Source organism: Enhydra lutris, unplaced genomic scaffold (assembly GCF_002288905.1).
Source record: "Enhydra lutris kenyoni isolate GAN:26980312 unplaced genomic scaffold, ASM228890v2 scaffoldscaffold39, whole genome shotgun sequence".
NCBI classification, from domain to species: domain Eukaryota; kingdom Metazoa; phylum Chordata; class Mammalia; order Carnivora; family Mustelidae; genus Enhydra; species Enhydra lutris.
In genome coordinates, this window is record NW_019154123.1 from 9709198 (window position 1) to 9728503 (window position 19306).

Below are 19306 nucleotides of genomic sequence, written 5' to 3' on the forward strand. Positions count from 1 at the left end.
TAAATACAAAGCAAATACCCACACATACACACATGACAAGAATGGAGAAAAGAGTTATGGACATTTTTAAACTAGATGTCTAATTGGTTTACATAAAATGTTTAATTCTCTTTTATCATGTATCTATAATTTATGGTCATGTGTGTTAAAATCTCAAATGGAGAAAGTACTCCAGTGGAAATTCTTTATAAATTCAATACCACTTTATAAAAATAGTCACACAATTAGGATAACAAATAGAAGAAAGCTTTTCATTAGTGCGAGTATATATAAAGTGTGAGACCAATTTCCTAAAAATAGCATGTGTATTCCCTTTCACGCAAAAGTCCAGCTGGGCTAAACTATTTGGCAAACACCATGAAGAGAAGTATTGTCTGTGTTTCTCCTTTTTGAGTTTGAAATAAAATCCCTAAAATACTCTATTCATCAGGTCACACCTTCTGTGGTCTCTCTTATCTTAGGGATTGTATCTGCACATCTCAGCCAAGACTCCAACCCATTATTTTGGTCTTATCTCTCTTCTTATTCATCGTGTGTCTAAATGGGTAAATTGAGGACCTATGGACTTGATCAGGTCCCCACTTATTTACACTGTGCTTCCACTATGCTTTTCAAGTTCTAAATTGTTTGCCAATCTTTAAATATCAGACACTTACAAAAAATCCTGACTCTTAAATTCTCTGGAAAAATCAGACGCTGGAGCTGGAGTTCAGCCATAGTTGTTTCCCTCATGTAGGGCTTTCATTCTCCACTTCTTTCAGAACTTAGTTTCAGTAACCTTTAGTTTAGTACCTGGACTGCTTCATCCACTATGACCCTTTGCTATGACCCTTTCTCCTGTTAGCTTTTTATTTTATTCAAGAATGTTCTACTCCATACAAAATCATCTGCTAAGGGTTCCTCAAATGCATTGTGAAAGTTCCTACTTCCATGAATTTATTCACACTACACACCTCACTAAATGTTTCCTAAATGTTCTCCAAAATAGTATTCACCTTTTGAAGTCCTCAAATGCCATCTTCACAGAGATTCCATTAAAATTACTTCTATTTCTTTCTAAACTTCTTGGGAAGTTTTTGCCTGTTCAAATTTGCTACAAACCAGCATTTAAAAATAATTTTTGTGTAGTTTTGTGTCTACCTCTTGACTCTCTAAGAATAGAGTACACTTCTATAAGGCAGGGGCTCTAATTTACAACTCTTTGTATTGTTTGCAGCTCATAGCACTGTTCTTTGGGCCTCAACAAATGTTTATCTTATAGTACATACTGAAAACCTCATAGAGTTTACATGCAACAATCTCAAAGACTCAGTTTTTTTTCTATCCTATTTTTCTCTATATTATAGTCTCTTGGGAAAATAATCTGCAGTACATTAAGCTGTTACCTATTCTAAAAGAATATGATTAATATAGTAGCTAGAAAGAAATAATTCTATATTAAACACATTTGATGATGTCTTCTCTAGACAGCAGCATAATTTATTTTCCTAGTAGCTGAACAATGCTCTTTGAAGGACTAGAGATTTGATGTCTTATGTTTAAATGATTTTCCTCTATAAAGGCATCATAAGTGGGAATAAGGTCTTGAGTAATTAGCCCTTATTCAATTGGCCTTTTAGGGTTAGATGACAACCATCCCTATATTTCAAACAAAACATACAATGAAATCACCCTGGAACTTAGGTTACATTATTTGGGGAAGAAATTGACCCTTTAGTTCTGGCAAAATTATGAATTTGGCTACTGTGTAAGTCTTTCTGATAGAAATACCCGGAAATACTGATAATATATACATTCTTCCAAAAGAGAAGGTGAAATCTCCATATGCAAAAAGAAGGAGTAGCAAATCTGAAGGCTGACACAGTGGTGGTGCTCACAGGGAGAGAGGGATAGGCAGCTGACCAGAAGTAAGGATGTCTGTGGCCTTGGGTTTCACACCCATGCAGGCACAGGAGAGAACACTGAAATCCTACAAACACTGGGACTGACACCTGGTATACAGCCATGACACATACATGGGGAAGGGCAGAAATAATTTACCTAACATCTTCTGAGAAAGACAAGGAAACCAGAGTTTGCAAAAAGTAATCTCTTGAGATAAATTTTGAAAATTCAGACTTGTGCCTTGCATTCATTGATTGGTGTCTGAATATACATTATCCATGAGGCACCTTGAAGCTAAGAAGGTTTTAAGAGTTTGATCCTAGTGCAAGAGATAATCTTAGTGTCCTTGGCAAAAGCAAACAAAAACAACCAAAATTCTGTATATTCTCATACCTCAATCTGTACGAGATTTCTAAAAGGAGCCTTATTGAAGATGATCTGACAATAAAAATGAAAAAAAAAGACAAAATGCATGAAGAAATAGTTCACCTTCTGCAAGAATTAGGTGAAAAGAAAATTAACACACAGTGAACTTGAATTAATAAAATAAAAATGGGGAAACACAATTAAGATAATCAATTCAAACTACTTAAATTCAATTCAGAAGTCTGTTCTAGGAACAAATAGGGAACTAGAACTACTAAAAAGAAACTAAACACCATGAAAAATGAACAGAGATCTGAAAAAGCACTAAATAAAATTCTGGTATACATTTGATAAAAAATAATTAATAGGGATCTACGATATATATATAACTAAATTCAGAAGCTTGACCTAATGGACATATATAAAACCTTGCAGAATTATACACAAAAAAGTTTATGTATGTTTTATCCAAACACCCAAAGAATATATTCAAATTGAGCCTCAACAAACACTGAAGAACCAGCGTCATAGAGACCAAATTCTGTGACAACTAATGCATCCAGTAACAAACACTTAGCTTCACAAGTCACATACACATTGAATAATAATTCTTAAAGATTCAACACTTTAAAATATAGGGCCAGGGGCACCTGGGTGGCTCAGTGGGTTAAACCTCTGCCTTTGGCTCAGGTCATGATCTCAGGGTCTTTATGTTTTCTTGATACTTCCTTTTTTCTCATCTTTTTCTATATGTTCCATGGTTTGTGTGATTTATAAGGTTATGTGTACTATTTTGAGTTCTCTTTGGGGGTGACATTTAATTTTTCACAAGTCTATCTAATCTATACTTTTTTACTTACCAGTTAATATTGACAATTTATCCCCGTACTACTTCCATTCCCTGCCCACATCTCTAAGATGGGAAATTTTGAACACTTGAAACTTTCTCCTAGTCTTGGATGATATAGAAGAGCTACTGAGTCTGGCAGAGCCATCAGTCTGCTTTAAAGCAATACCTGTGCAGTAGGGATAATTGTCCCATCTCCTTGCATACCCGCACCCTCTGAATCAGAGGGCAGACTATGGGTATGGAATGAAGGGCTTCTGTTAGTGTGGGTCTCTCAAAATTTGAAGCTCAAGTTGTCTGTTGGTTGTATTTTAAAATCCAAACCTTTTTATGTGTCATTTGGTGGAAATTCTTTTTGTTTCTTGTAATAAGAGATCAATGATTGGTCCTAATTTTCAGTGATGGTTAAGCTGTTTAATATGTTTTATCCTGGTCATTTATATAAATGTTAGTGGGAAGATGAAAGAGGATGCATCAAGGGTTGCTATTCAGAAAAACTGTCACCTGGATCTAAAATTTAGTCATGGGGAAAGAGATAAAGAAAGGTAACAAAGATACTAATTTAAGAAAAATCCTGACACCCTGATTCTTTTCCATTGAAATAACAGGTTATTTTCTGTTACTTCTTAAAAATATTCTCTTTACCCTTCAGCACTGGGAATTTGATTATATTTGGATTTGAGGAAAGGAATACATAGACTAAATGTAATTTTTTTTGACTAAATGTAATTTTAAAAAGACTCCTTCTTTGGAATAAGGGCCGGAAATCACAAAAACCAGTTCACATATTTTTGGAAGTAGAAATATATATTTCCATCTTTAGAAATACCTTAGAGTAGAAAATCTCCATTGAAAGTCTTTCTTTTCCCTCTTCTTCACATAAAAAATAAGTTGATTTTCTGAAGATTTTGGAGATCATCTGTTCTAACCACCTCATTTTACCCAGAAGAAATATGAAGCCTGGAGTCTGGATTGGACTCTTAATTTCATGACTCCCAGCCCACTATTCTTCCCAGTGCATCATGAGAAGCAAGCAAGTAAGTAAAATTAGAGGTTTAGAATAGTTCTCTCTAGGGCTCCTCCTTACACTAGCATCCTGTGATCTATGAACCAAGGTTGGCTGGAATAAAACAGTAATTCAACTGGAGCCAACTCAATTGCCTAAGGTTGCTGAGTGCAGGGTTGAAAAAAAAAAAAAAATGCTAGAATTAAAGGCTGCAATGCAAAGGGACTCCCCAGCTGGGCTAATCACAATGCAGGCCAAATGACTGAAGTTGTAAGATATTAGGAAATCAGCTTTGTTTCTCACTATCATTTAGAGATTAAGTCACAAATGAAAATTTGAACATTTCAATCACAAGTTATTTCTACATCCAATCTAGAGAGCAGTATGGCTTTCTTTCAGTTTAAGAAATCATTACATTTCTTTAAAGTTGCATGTAAAATGAAATTGTGTATTGAGCTTGTTTGCATCTTAAAATTGACAGTGCATGGCTGTGGCTAAATTCCTCCAATGGTTAAGAACTTTAGGAAGAAGTGGATTAAGGGAGAGGATTTTCACAGCTTGTATATTATTGTACAGAATACAATTACACTCTAATGGTACAAAACCTGGAAAGAACAAAAAGTTGAAAAATGTCCTACTAATGAGTTAGGACAGCCCTGAGTGAGTCTCACTCATGGTGAAAGATAGGTCAAGACTAAGGTATTATTTCTTCAATACACCCACGTTTCAGGTGCAAGGCAGTTTTCTTAAAGGAATTGTAACTACATCTTCTCCAAGTTGAAAACAATCTTAGAGATCATCTAGCTCTAAGATGTTTTTGTTTGTTTCGTTTACTAGAAGCTCATGAGAAAGCATCAGGGAATATGCAAACTATTTATTGTAGGTATGAATTTGTCATTAGAGAGCTACAGCTTCCATTCATTTTCCAAAAGGGCTTATGGCTCAAGAAGAATTGAGACTCGTAAGAATCAGTTTTGTATCTCATTTCATAGAGATAATGGGGACAGATATGGTTTGATAAAATTTCATAGGTCATACACCTAATTAACAGCAGGGCTGCAGTTAGAATAGAAGATCCCAACTTCCAAGTAAGAATTGTTCTATTATACCATGTTCTTTTACAAAATATATTTTCTGAAGGCCATAGTTTAAAGTTTGGCATAACTCAGTGGAGTATCAAGTATCAATAATAATGTCTATTAGTGATCTATAAAACATCTCAGTAACATTTAGTGAAGTTAGAGTAAATACGTAATAAAATAGATAATTTTCTATTTTTTAATATATTCCTTATGTGAAAATATATTTTTTGATATATTCTATTATTTATGTGAAAAAGAATATAGACATTGGATAAGTCAGAGAGAAATTTATTAGTACTTTAGATTATAAGACCGTTTTCCTAAACATTAATTTAATTAAATAAATTTATTAATTAATTAAAACTTAATTTTAACTTAGTTAAAACTTAGGTGCATATTATTTGAAATATCTATACAATATTATTTTCAAGTCATTAGATATTCTTATACCAATAATAATCGGAACAAAATTAATTGAAAATGGATCCCACCCACAAAAGAACAAAAATGTAAAATATTTAGAGAGAAACTCAATAAGAAACTTGTGTAACTTGTATGAAGAAAACTACACACTTCCTCTTAATTATATAAAAATTTTTAAATAATTGGAGATTAAGTGCCATTCCTTGGATGACAAAATATTTCACTGTTTTAAAAGTATTAATATCCCTAAATTAGTTCTTGAAGTTAACTCCAATTAAAATGCCATTTGGAACTTTTGGAGGGGAGATTTTTTCTAATATTGATCTGAGTAAATGAGTCAGAAAGACCTCATTCTACTTGCTATAACAAAATTTAAACAGTACAATAATTAAACCCTGCAATACTGGTATAAAATTAGATTGTCAATGAAAGAAAAATGAAACCTAGTGATAGCCATAAGTATATCATAATAATTGAGTATGATTAAAATGCCATATTTAATTAGTGTGACTAAATGGATTATTCAATAAATAATACTGAGAACTTATTTAGGCATTTGAAATATGCATGCATATGAAAGAAAAAGGAAGAAAGAAAGAAAGAAAGAAAGAAAGAAAGAAAGAGCAAGGAAGGGAGGAAGGAAGGAAGGAAGGAAAATGAAAGAAGGAAGGAAGGAAGGAAGGAAGGGAGAAAGAGAGAGAGAGAAAGAAAGAAAGAAAAAAAGAAAGAAAAAAAAGAAACAAAGAAAAATAGTTAGATCCAAGCCTCATTCAGCTATATTAAACTCCCCCTTACCCTTTTTCTCTTCTTTAGATGCTCACATTACCTTTGGACCACCCTAAAACTAGTGTCTTCAACTTTGAACTTATTTAAGAACAGAAGCATTTGGCACTCTGGGAGCCAGAAACATATTACTGCCCCTGAGCTTAACAACCATACAACTCAGGAAGATCCTATAGGGTAGAAAGGAAAAGGTCAGAAGTAAACAAAATTTCTAGTAATTAAGTCACAAAATCCTTTAGGAGGAGCATAGGAAGTCAACAAATGGTCAGGACACATCACCTCAATACAAAGTCTCCTTGAAGAATATTCTCAAATTAGACTCTCCCTTCCAAAGTCTAGGTTCAGAGCACCATTCAAGATATTTGAGAACCAAGCATATTTTCTCAGGGACGTGAGGCCAAAATGAGAGTAGGAAATAGCTCATGGACAGTTTTGGATCTAATGAGAACTAGCAGCAATGCCAACCCAAATTTATCTCCAGCTAGAAAATGGAAGCATGTTTGAACCACTTATTAGTCAGAAAACACACACAAAAAAGGATCAAGATAGGAAATGAAAGAGTTGAAATGATTGGCTGTTTCTAGTATCCTATAAGGGTAAAACCAATGCTTATCATACTCCCATAGTAAGAAATCAAAAATGTACTAAGAACTGACTTATTAACTCACATAACATGGATCCCAAGGCTCTAAGTGTGAAATATGGCCTTAAAAAATCTATATATTTGGATAGTATATGTGATACTGTAATTTATAATATTAATATTGTAATATAGATATTATAATATTTGTAAGAAATAAGTGTTTGGCTTTCATCTTGTTTCTGGCACAGAGCTCCTAAAACACCTTTTTTTATGAGGTGACTTCTGCACAGAACCTAAAGATGGGGGCTGATCACTGGAGAAACAACCATGTGGTCAGAATGTTGGCACTTTCAGTCCCACCCCAGACCTTCCGGGAGGCGAAAGGGGCTGGAGGCTGAATCAATCACCAGTGGTCACTTGTCATGTACTAACTTATTATGATTTCAAATTCATGTTTTGAAACCTTGTTCTGAACAAAGTCATTTGTGATTAGAACTTGTTTTGAATAACTTGTTTTAACAAAATGGTTTTGAAAATGGATATTGATATTGATATGATATTGATACGATATTGATACTCATATCAGTTGTTAAAAAGAAACTACAGGCCCCAAATGGAGTCACTTTTACTAAGCCCCGCCAAATCCTAATACCTAACCTAACTGCAGTTTCAGCCTCTCCCAGTCAATCAGTCTGGAATTTCCCCATCAGCACTGGTGAGGTCATTTGTATGTTGAGTAAGACTCTCTGTCCTTCCTGCTAAGGGAAGATGACCTTGCCTGCAACAATCCTTTCTGTTCTTGTGCTAATAATTTCCTTGTCCTGCACAGTTCTGCCTATGAAAATCTTCCGTTTTGTATACCTCCCTAGGACTGCTTTCTACTTGATAGATGTGATGCTTCCCTGAATCACTGAAAAAGTTAATTTGATGTTCAAATTTACTCAGTTGAATTTTTGTCCCCTAAAACAACCATGCCCTTGTTTACTGGGCTTTCTTGATAACTCCCATTTCTGGCTCCCCACTCCCAACACCCTTTGTCTTTAGCTGAAGGTAGTTTTTAAGATGAAGGTATGGACCATTTTTGCAAGTTATTCAATTTTCCTGGGTTTCTCCTGTGTATACAGGAGATATACATGTTATTATGCTTCTATTTTCTCCTGTGAATCTGTCTTTTTATTACAGGGGTGTCTCCTACAATATAAATAAATAAAAAATAATAAAATAAGGGAACCTAAAAGAGTAGAGGGAAAATTATTTTTCTCCTCCCATAGAAACAAAACACTTCTTGCTCAAGCGTGATCTGAATACCAAAGAAATTAAATATTTGGATATTCAAAATATCCTAAAGAAATATGCTATTCGAGGATTTCTATCACTTTATTTTTTAATTCAGTTTTTAATTTTAATTCCTATAGAGTTAACATACAGTGTTATAGTAGTTTCAGGCATGCAATGTGGTGATTCGACAATTCGACATTACACAGGGCTCATCGTGTAAGTGTATTCTTGAATCCCTATCACCTATTTTACCTATCCCCCCACTAATCTCTCCTCTGGTAACCATCAGTTTGTTCTCTATAGAAAGTGCGTTTCTTGGTTTGTCTCTCTCTGCCTTCCTGTTATTGTATGATCTATACTTCATGGCAATAAAGTTTAACCAAATAAGTAATGAGAATTTTGTTCTTTAAATTGTATAAATGATGAGATAATATAGGAAAAACCTTCCAAACCCTGAAGGAAGACTGATTTCAGAACCTCTTCCTCTTTGAATCTGAGTGGGATGGCCCATTGATATGGGACAGAAGCCTTCATTTCTGGTCCACTCATTCATTCCTGCATTCACCCAAATACATGTATCATGCATGGGTTCTTTATGTAAACACACCAAGATCATATCAAGGGGAGAACATAAAGACAGGAGTTTGTGGTATTGAGTATGTACATAATGTATCTCTGGAAAGACAGAAAGAGAGATAGATACACTTATAAATGTGTGCATGTATGCATGTATGTGTGTTTGTGTGTATGTTACTAACACAACAATGTGTCATAATTCTATAGCACTTTTCAGTCTGCAAACTGTTTTTAGGTTTATCAGCTTACTTAAGCTCACCCGACTGATGAGGTGTAGAAGCAGAAAAATGTTCATCTTTAGCCCAGAAGGCTGACCCATAGCCTGCATAGTTTTGATAAGGATCAAATAAGTGCTGGTTGCTACTTAAAGGGTCTCATGACTGCTGGAACATTTCACCAATAGTTAATACTGAGCTGAATGATAAGCACCAGAGAGGTCTCGGTGAAAGTAGTTTTATGAGTAGAAATTCAAAGAAACACTCATGCTCTAATACTCCTTGCACCTCCCCTGTGAGCACTAAGCATATAACCACCAGCTTCATACGGCAAAAAGTGCGGCTCTTTCAGCACATGGGTCCTGTCCCTGTGCTACTTAAATAAACTTACTAGGTTACACCATACAAGATCTCAAGAATTCTTTCTTGACCGTCACACTCAATGATCCTGCAACATTCTCTAAAGTAGGTATTTTTAATTATTTCCATCTTATTCATGAGGATAATCTCTCTCCCTATTCTTATAGATTTACTGTGAAATGATACATGTGGTAGCCCATATTTTTAGAAAGATGAAAATCGTAATTATTCCTCCTACTATGATAAGTTTAGTAACTTTTGAGTTAATGAAAAGCTTAGTAACTTTTGCTAAGATATGTGTTTTTACGTCAAAATTCATAGGATGTTAACAGAATATTATTAATGCATAGTACAAAAAGGAAAGGTTATGAGGTAAAATAAATGCAACATTTGGGTTAAATAAGGTTTAGTCAGTTTCTTTGGGATATCTCTGAGCTCACACTGTGCTAATTTACCTTTCCGTCCTTCAGAATGGGATGGAGTAGCTTCATACCTCAAACTTATATGACAATAGAACCATTTATTGCTTGGAGCGTATCATCTGAAGCTTGAACGTATTTGGAAACTCTAGTATGAGGATATTCTGAGTATATTTCAGCTTCAGTATTTTCTAATTGTTAAGTATGAAGCATGTCCTCTTATTGAGCAACTCTGGCAAGTGAAATCATGTTAACTCCCAGTCTGCCACCTGAAACCCTGAATTTCCCTATCAAAGGATTGAGAACATTATGCAATTAAAAGCTAATTTTGTGGGAAGCCGGGGTGGCTCAGTCAGTTAAGTGTCTGCCTTCTGCTTGGGTCATGGTCCCAGGCTGCTGGCTGGGATTGAGTCCTGCATTGGGCTCCTTGCTCAGCGGGGTGCCTGCCTCTCCCTCTGCCTGCTGTTCCCTCTGCTTGTGCTCTCTCTCTCTGACAAATAAATAAATAAAATCTTTAAAAACAAAAATAAAACATTTAAAAATAAAGCTAATTTTGTGCTGCTTGATTTCTAAATGCCCAAATAATTTTGAAACACCCAAGGTTAGACTACAGAGATAATTTCAACCTTAGAATTGGACATTAATATATACTTTATTTCCTCAATTTTTATAAGTAAAGTTTATCATTATATTCAGAAAGTACAATGGAAATCTGAATTTTAAGAATAAACCATTTGCCACCTGAAACTAATGTAACATTGTGCGTCAACTTTACTAGAAGGAAGGAAGGAAGGAAGGAAAGAAGGAAGGAAGGAAGGAAAAAGAAAGAAAGAAAAGAATACACCATTTACTCTTTTGGCAAGAGAGTAAACTCTTGCTCTGAAAACAGGAAAACATTGCTGTTTTATAGACAACTTTATCAAAATAGAATAGAGCATTGGCAACTCTTTTAAAACTGATAGTATTCAATTTTAGTTTCTCAGAACTACCAGTAATATAAATTGTTTCTGATGATGATATTTAAACCACTGTGTTGTGACGCCTGGGTGGCTCAGCTGGTTAAGTGTCCGTCTTCAGCTCAGGTCATGATTTCAGTGTTCTGGGATCAGTCCCACACTGGGCTCCTTGCTCAGCAGGAGAAGCAGCTTGCTTCTCCCTCTGCCTGCTGCTCCCCCTGCTTTACTCTCTCTTTCTCCCTCTGAAAAATAAACTCTCTAAAAAAATAAATAAATAAACCACAGTGTTGTATTGCTTCAGCATTGAGGTTAATTCTTTCTCAGTGGACCCCCCTGGTCCATTACCATATCCAAGAAAATCCACATACGATATGAGGATTGAAAAGGGACAAGAATGTGGAAAAAGATAAGAAGGACTGAGCTGTTGCTGGTTTAGGACTGTTTATAAACCGGGAATATCAAAGTCACAGAAATCTCCCAGACTATTTAAAAACCTTGCTACTCAAACTATGATGGGGGACCAGCAGCCTGGACTTCACCTGGGAGCTTGTTAAACATGCTGGGTCTCGGGCTCTACCTCAGACTTACTGAGTTAGAATCTGTATTTTAATACAATACTCGGGTGATTTCAGTACACGTTAAAGTTTAAGATCTCGTGTTTTTAAAAAAAAGAGCACAGGTGTCCCTCACTAGGGTATATTTTAATGGCTGGAGACCTTCATTTTAGGCTTTCTCTCCCCTTTCTTACATATATTCCATAAAATGAGAATCTACAGTTTTTTATAATCTTTTATACAAAACCTAAAAATGTAGAGTACTAGTCAATTCTATCTTAAGGAAAAATTGGTATAGTTATTGAAATAACCAGCTCACAATATCATAAGACTGGTTATTTTTTTCCCCCCACTGCATGAGGCTTGTAAATGCTAAGCAGTTAATAACCAGAGAGCCCTACAAATCAATCAGCTTTTATGATGTTTTATCCAACGAGGATCAGATTTAGGATTAAAATGGTCAATGAAAGTTTGAAAATGATATCTCACTTAATCCTTTTCTTCCCATTCTAGATTTTTGGGCTTGTTTTTCTCCTTTTTTTTCTTTTTTCTTTCTTTCTTTCTTTTTTTCTTTTTTTTTGTCAATGATACAGATACACTTTCAGGCATCCACAATGGATAAGCTTACTCCAGCCAAAGGATTAAAAGATAAAAATGCTTCTCTCTATTATAATATACTCTCATCTCTAACCTCTGTAGCAGATTATCTATTTTAAAGTTCAGCATGTCATAGCTTTAGAAATAGAGATAGCTTTGAGAAAGAATATAAGGAAGCATTTCGGCTACAACTGGGAGCTACTGACCAAGATGCAGTCTAGCAGAGGGAACAGCTTGGTAAGTAGAAGTCCACTGTGACGTTTACATAAGGAGCACAGACTGTATTATAGTAAGCAAAAGCCTTGATAATTACCACAACTCCATGTTCCAGCTAATTCCATTTGACATGATGATGTCTGAGAAGCGTATGATTCAGAGGCATTTTAATAAATGTTTTTGTAAGTTGTACTGTTTTTATTTTTATTTTTTAAAGGATTTTATTTATTTATCTATAAGGGAGAGAGAGACAGAGAGCAAGCACAAGCAGGGGTGCAGCAGGCAGAGGGAGAAGCAGGCTCCCCGCATAGCAAGGAGCTCGAGGCAGGACTCGATCCCAGGACCCTGGGATCATGGCCTGAGCTGAAAGCAGCCACTTAATCAACTGAGCCACCCAGGCGTCTGAGTTGTATTGTTTTTAAATGGAAGGGTAAAAATTTTATTGTAGAAGACATTCTTTTTTTTTTTTTCTTTGACTGTCTAAAATCTTAGGTGAAGCAGGTATTCTCTCCATCATACATAGTACTGGAGATACAGGGCCCCGCTTTCCACCGTGGAAATGGAAGGTGAGAGGTCCTTCTCACCCCAGTAGTCAGTGTTTGAGCATATAACTAAGCTTGGCCAATTGGATTCTCCCTTTGGGGGTTGCGAATCAGAGACAAACAGGAGGTTAGGACTCTGTCATAGCATCTACAAAGACAGAAACATATCTAGGCCTGTTTGCAAGATGTTAGCAACTGTGCTTCCTGCATTGGGACCTTCGGAGCTGCCTTGGATCATGTTCTTTCCCTAAGTCTTGTTCTCTCTCTAATTCTGAGTCTGCATGTCCTATTGATGGATTCCTTTTCTGTTTTTGTTTGCAACCAAGAATCATGACTGTTACAGAAATATCACCTCCTCACTACGCTTCAATAGTACTGCTATTTCAACTCTACATAGCTCACTGATGTGTTTCAGCAGGTAGCTACAGTTCGAGAATAGCCCTAATTAGTATAAAGAATGAAGGAGGTGTCGTAATGGTGGTAGTTCTCAGCTATCAGAATGTACTATGTACCAGACTATGTTAGGTATGTCAACTTAAGTGCCTCTAACACTCAAAAGCACTGAGGGTCAATACTACCATACCCATTTTACAGACAAGAAAATTAAAGATCCTTGTGTAAAAGGTCATGTACTGAAATCATCTTGGCCAAAATCACATGCCTAGTGAATCCCAGAAGCAAAATACAAATACAAATCTTTCTCACTTGATCAGAACCATTATATTCTATTCAGTATCCTCAGAACCTCTTTAAGGACTAATTCAATATTAATAATTGAGCTTTATCAGTCATTAATTGGACTTCATAAGTTTTCATTAAAATAATATATCCCTACATTAATTGAGATGTACAGAAATACGCATATCTTCTCAGAAATTTCTAGCTGGGTATTTATTGAAGTCTTCTTATAGAAAACAAGTAAAGACACCCCTCCGCACCAAAGAGATCATTCTAAAATATGTCTGCAGCCAAAATAAAAATTTTAATTTAAAAAGCACACTTATGGGTTCCTGGATGTCTCAATCAGTTCAACATCTGACTCTTGATGTCAGCTCAGGTCATGATCTCTGGGTGAGAAGATGGAGCCCTGTGGGGCTCTGCATTCAGTGGAGAGTGGTCTGAGATTCTCTCTTGTCCCCTCCCCCCTCAAATAAATACATCTTTAAAAAATTAAAAAAAAACACACTTAGACTCAGTTGTGTTATGCCTCTTTAATGTAGTATTAAATCTTGCCCTTGAAGTACTAAGTTCTATAAAATTTTTCTATATCCCAACAAGCTGATAGGATAGATGTTGGACCTGTCGCCTGTATTAACCTGGAAGGGGAAATCTGTATGTGTGCAACTGTCAGACTATGTGAAATTTACTAATTTTTCCAAGACTGACTAAATATAAAGTGTGGCCTTTTTAATTTTGAAGATAGGCAAAAACATATTCGTTGTCCAGCACTACAACTAAACTTAAAGGGAAATATTTTTTTAGAGCATTTCTTAATACTCTTCCCATATAAAATCGTTAAGTATCACTAGTCACAGTTCACGGTACATTCTTTATTAGAAGTAACTGTCATAATAAAATGGTAATGATGGCTATAATGGCTACTATCTATTGAGAATTTGCTAGGTGCCAGGCACAGTATTAAATGGTTCCCATAGATTTCCTAATTTAGTACTGGCAGCCCTAATGAGGTAGGCACCATTATTATTGCCAGTTTATAGATATTGAAAATGAAGCAGAGCAAAACATCTCCCCCTTTTCCCTGGGGAGAATTCTATATTCAAAGGATCACTGCTTGAGAGAATTTTATGCTTCACTATAGCCTAGGAGGAAGTCCAAACTCGAAGGCTTAGCATGAATGGTCTTTAAAGGGCCGGTCCCTGACTACCTGACACTTTAGCTTCATCACCTTACTATCCCATTCACCCTTTATGCGCTTGACCTGCTTCATGTAGTCATGTTCCTGCCCTCATCCATGCCCCTTTCTCAGCATCTGCAGAGACAAGACCTATTCATCCTTTAAAACCAGCTCATCTTGGAAAAGCATTTGCTGATGTGCTAGTTAGATCTAGCTACCTCCCCTCTATGCACGTTCCAGTTATAGAACTATCACACTGTGATATATCCATTGAGCTATTTGTCTCTTTTAACTACTGGACTTTAAGTTCCATGACATTAAGTACTTTAGTTTTGGTAACTCGAGTGCCTTACACAGGACCAAGCAAGCATGTAGTGGGCACTCAAAAAGTATTCTTTGAATGAGTAACCAAACCTTCTTCTTCTTTTTTTTTTTTTTTTAATTTACTTATTTGACAGAGAGAGGGAGAGAGCAAAAGGGAGAGAGGGAGAGGGCAAGCACAAGCAGGAGGAATGGCAGGCAGGGGAGAAGCGGGCTCCCCACCGAGCAAGGAACCCAATGTGGGGCTCGATCCCAGAATCCTGGCATCATGACCCAAGCCAAAGGCAGCGGCTTAACCAACTGAGCCACCCAGGCACCCCGACTAAACAAATCTTAAGTGATCACCCTATTTGTTCTTCTCCTCTCAATCATCCTGCTGGAAAAGATTTGCTAAACAGCCATTTCCTCTAATTTCATAATATTCAAAACTATTAGAAGGAATTGTACACAAGGAGTTAGGGAACCTAAGCTCTTGTCCCATGACTGTCATTTAGTAATTGAATGAAGATTAACTCATTCAACATTTTTTTTTCTACACATTTGCCATGTGCCAGGAACTATACACCACAGTGAGGATACAGCAGTGAATACACACCAGATAATAACCCCTATATCACAGAGCTTGTAAAGCCTACAGCTGGATTTTTCACCATAAAATCAAAAAAGTTGGACTAAGGTCCTCCCAAGTCTAAAATTCCACGAAACAATAAGCTAACCTTACATTTCTTAAAATATAACATAAAAGCACATAAGAATATGAAGTAAAAATAACACCAGGCAAATCAGTTCATAACCAGCCTCTGGTACAATTAGTCCATGGGTATTAATTCTTCCTTCCAAATATAGGTATCTTATAGAGAAGCGATCCTGCAATCCTTTTTAAAGTTAAACTTTGATTTGATCTGATGCAAAATATTGGAACTCTCTCTAGCTGGGAGTAGTAGAACTACCAAGGACAAAAGGGGGAAAAAATCACTTCAAGGCAATTAACAATGATTAGAAAAAAAATTCCATTTTATCCCTTGGGAATACGAATCTGTTTTATACATCTGATGTTAGTCACAACATAAAGAAAATGTTATTTAATCAAATTTTATTTGTGTGAAGAATTTTTTGATTCATGGTACTTGAACCAAAAAAGATAAGACAGTACTAGTGTACAAATTCCATAGTAAAAACTAAATTAACCTAGATTCTCAGCTGCTTCATTAAAAAAAATTAAGTAGAAGAGGTCATAATTATTTAGTTTGTGTCCCAATCTCAGCTGGCGAATATTCTAAATGAACAATAATACAAGTAATTTTAAGGGAAGGGAAATTCCTTGTCGCCAAGCCTATAAATCCAATATTGACAGACACAATTAGCATACTATCTTCCTGATCATATTCTGAGAGGTGTTTGGACAGGAAATCTAATTCTCTAAAGATAAAGGTTGAGTTATTCTTATCATAACTGAGTAAAACATATCAATTCTTTAACATGCTGTGATCACAAGACGTACTTCCTGACACATTCTTTTTCCTCAATCTTGTTGACATTGGGTGGTTGCTATTGACAGTTTATGTGGACACTGAACTATGATAAAAAAAAATAAGCACACAGTACTGGGTTTGTTCTTCCATTAACATCATAAATCATGGAAACTGAAATAGACTTTTGAGTTATATGGCGAGTTTTGTCATGTTCTAGATGAGAAAATCGAGGCCTGTAGAGGTGAACAAAATTATGGCAAGCCGCACAATCAGTTAGTGGTGGAGCCATGATGAGTTCTGTTGCCCCAACCCAGTGTTTTCTTCCCATCATGTATTATGCCAGTGCTTTCTTTGTGGGTTGAGTTCCATTTCACAAGCTCCCGTTCGTTACACTGAACCATAACATCAGGTATAAGAGTAGGAGAGGTTGGGGGTAATACTGAAGCAGTTTAGATGGTTGTCTTCTTTTTTTCTTGGAAAATCAATACCTCTGTGTGTTTGTGGGAAGAAAAACAGCAGCAAGTTTGTACATCTGCAGCATAACTGGTGTGTTGGAAATGAAACAAAAAGCTTTCCTCATCTAACTAAATTTGAGAGCGTGAATAAGCTGAATTTCCCCATCTGGAGACTCTCAGACTAGACAAGACTTACAAATTAATATGACTGCATAGGTCTGGGGCCTGAAGGAAATTAGGTCAGGCCCAGAAAGGAATCAGGTGGCTGACCACAAGTCAGAATTTTAATACGGATTCAAAAAAAAGGGCAGAGATCTAATGCTGTAATTCTGAACGCCATTAGGACTACACCAGAGTGTGTGATGAAGGAACCTTCAGGACAAGAAAATAGAAATGGAAACAATACTAAAGGACAGGAAATGTTTTAATCCAAGTACAATCCTGACTTTGGTTCTCCTTTTAATCAACTCTTCTGTGTCCTTCCCCTCATTGTCTTTTCCTCTCCCTGTCTTCCTTCTCTCAGTCTTTCACATGTCATCTCACATTCTCTTTATGTAGAACATTCCTGCTTTCACACTGAAGTTTTATTTCTCTCTTGACTTCATTTCTAAGAATTGAGATCCATAGCAAGACACAGAAGAAGTACTTTGATAAGGAAGATAAAACCAATCTGAGATGAAAATTATCAGGACATACTCATTGTTTTGATGTAGCTTAGGGTCAAAACAGAGACGTGCAGGAGTATTTTTAAGAACATAGATAGGAGATTTGCTCCCTGTAATCTGTTTTTCTTAGGGTCTCCAGCTCATTCTCCAAAGACATACTTTGAAGGCTTTGTATATGCCCTCTGCTGAGAGGGTGGTATGAGAGCCAACCCAGGATGTTCCCAATGCATTCTGCCATTAAGTGTAGGTAAGAAAAGTTAGAACATGTTTCTCTCTTGGGAATCTCTTGTGGCTTCATCCCTTGTACAAAGGTCTGAGCTTCCAAAAGTTCAAGATTGATTTTGGGAGAAAAGAAGTGAAGAATTTTCTAGCCAACCAAGAAACAGATTCTTTGGATGAAATGTCAGAATAAGGTGGGGGGGGGGGGAGAATTCTACATGGGATACTATGACAGTTCTCTAAAGGCAATGACTGGGAGAAGAATGCATATATTTTTGGATAGAGGGTTATAGCCTTCAGAATTTCATTTTCTGTAAAGTTCTTGTGGTTAACATAAGTTTTAAAATGTGTTTCTGTGCAGAACATTTCAGATTCATTTATGCAGAATTATGTAACGCTTGGAAAAATCTCCCTTAAATTCCCATGCATTATGGGGACACAAAATTCTACAAATTATATTTGTGAATATCCAGTTCCCTCTATCATCACAAATTCTCAAAGTATACTAAATGTGGAAAGTGTGTCATTATAATATATTCACTCTCTCTCTCACAGAAATGATTGGCCATAGAACAGTTGCCCAGTGATTCAATGGTACTAGCCTTGCATTGGCTATTTCAGATAAGATCACACATTACTTATCTAAAAACTTCTACAGCCTGGCTGGTCACTTTAAACAGCTAGCCCATTAAAATGTTAACCCATTACTCTTTAAAAAATATATATGGATTTTCCAGAAAATTTTCTCAAAAGAAATCACTTACATCATGGACCACTGCCCCAAAACCCCTAAAAAGCATTAGACAAATCGACAGTCAGGGGACATATTTATGGATTCATCTTTCACCTCCTCTAAATTCTAGACAATCTTCTTTTTTCACTTAAATATGGAAAACGTGACAAATGTAAGCCCTTACCAACTTCCCACTTCAGAAGGCTGTTGTCTTCCCTCTCCATTTTTCCAATGACATACCAGATACACGCCATCCAGTGTGCAAGGAGCGCAAACATGGACATGAGCAGAGTCAGGACGATTGTGCTATGCTGGGAATAACGGTCCAACTTCTGCAGGAGACGCAAAAGACGCAGCAGCCGAACGGTCTTCAGGAGATGCACGAGAGACACCTGCGGGAGGAGACAGAGCAGCACAACTTAGCACATGGCTCCTTGCATGCTGCTACAGTTACTTTAACTTCCAGCCATTCTGGAAAGTTCTTGAAATTAAATATAATCATGAATCCTATGCTATGGTCATTTTTATGACCATCCCAATGTCCCTTCTCCACATATTATATCGAGAGGTGATAGAATAAAAAATGATAAGACAACTTAATTTCTTCAAATTAATACTCATTTTCCTTAGGATTTATCTTTTTTCTCTACTTATTTGATTGAATCTAATTTTGTATATTCCGATACACAACTGAAACACATTATGATTTCAGGATTGAACGTAAGGTGTCTCCACCTCTTGCATAGGTGTTCTTTCAATTCCACATCCCTCCGTCCATGTAAGACAGGCCTTATAACAATAACTTGTACCCACTGAAGTAAAACCGTGTGAAGTGGTAACAAAGGTAACTTAGTTTTTGAAACAAATATTGATTAGATCTATCAAACTTGTGTAATGTC

At 36.1% G+C, this 19306-nt stretch overlaps 1 protein-coding gene across 1 annotated transcript in view; it reads right to left on the reverse strand.

Moving 5' to 3' along the window:
- Window positions 1-19306, reverse strand: part of LOC111155055 (potassium voltage-gated channel subfamily H member 8) — a 388581-nt gene that overhangs the window by 106278 nt on the left and 262997 nt on the right. Inside the window, exon 7 of the mRNA XM_022515084.1 lies at window positions 18592-18799. Coding sequence (XP_022370792.1) covers window positions 18592-18799 — 208 coding nt within the window. The remainder of the gene's footprint in view (window positions 1-18591; window positions 18800-19306) is intronic.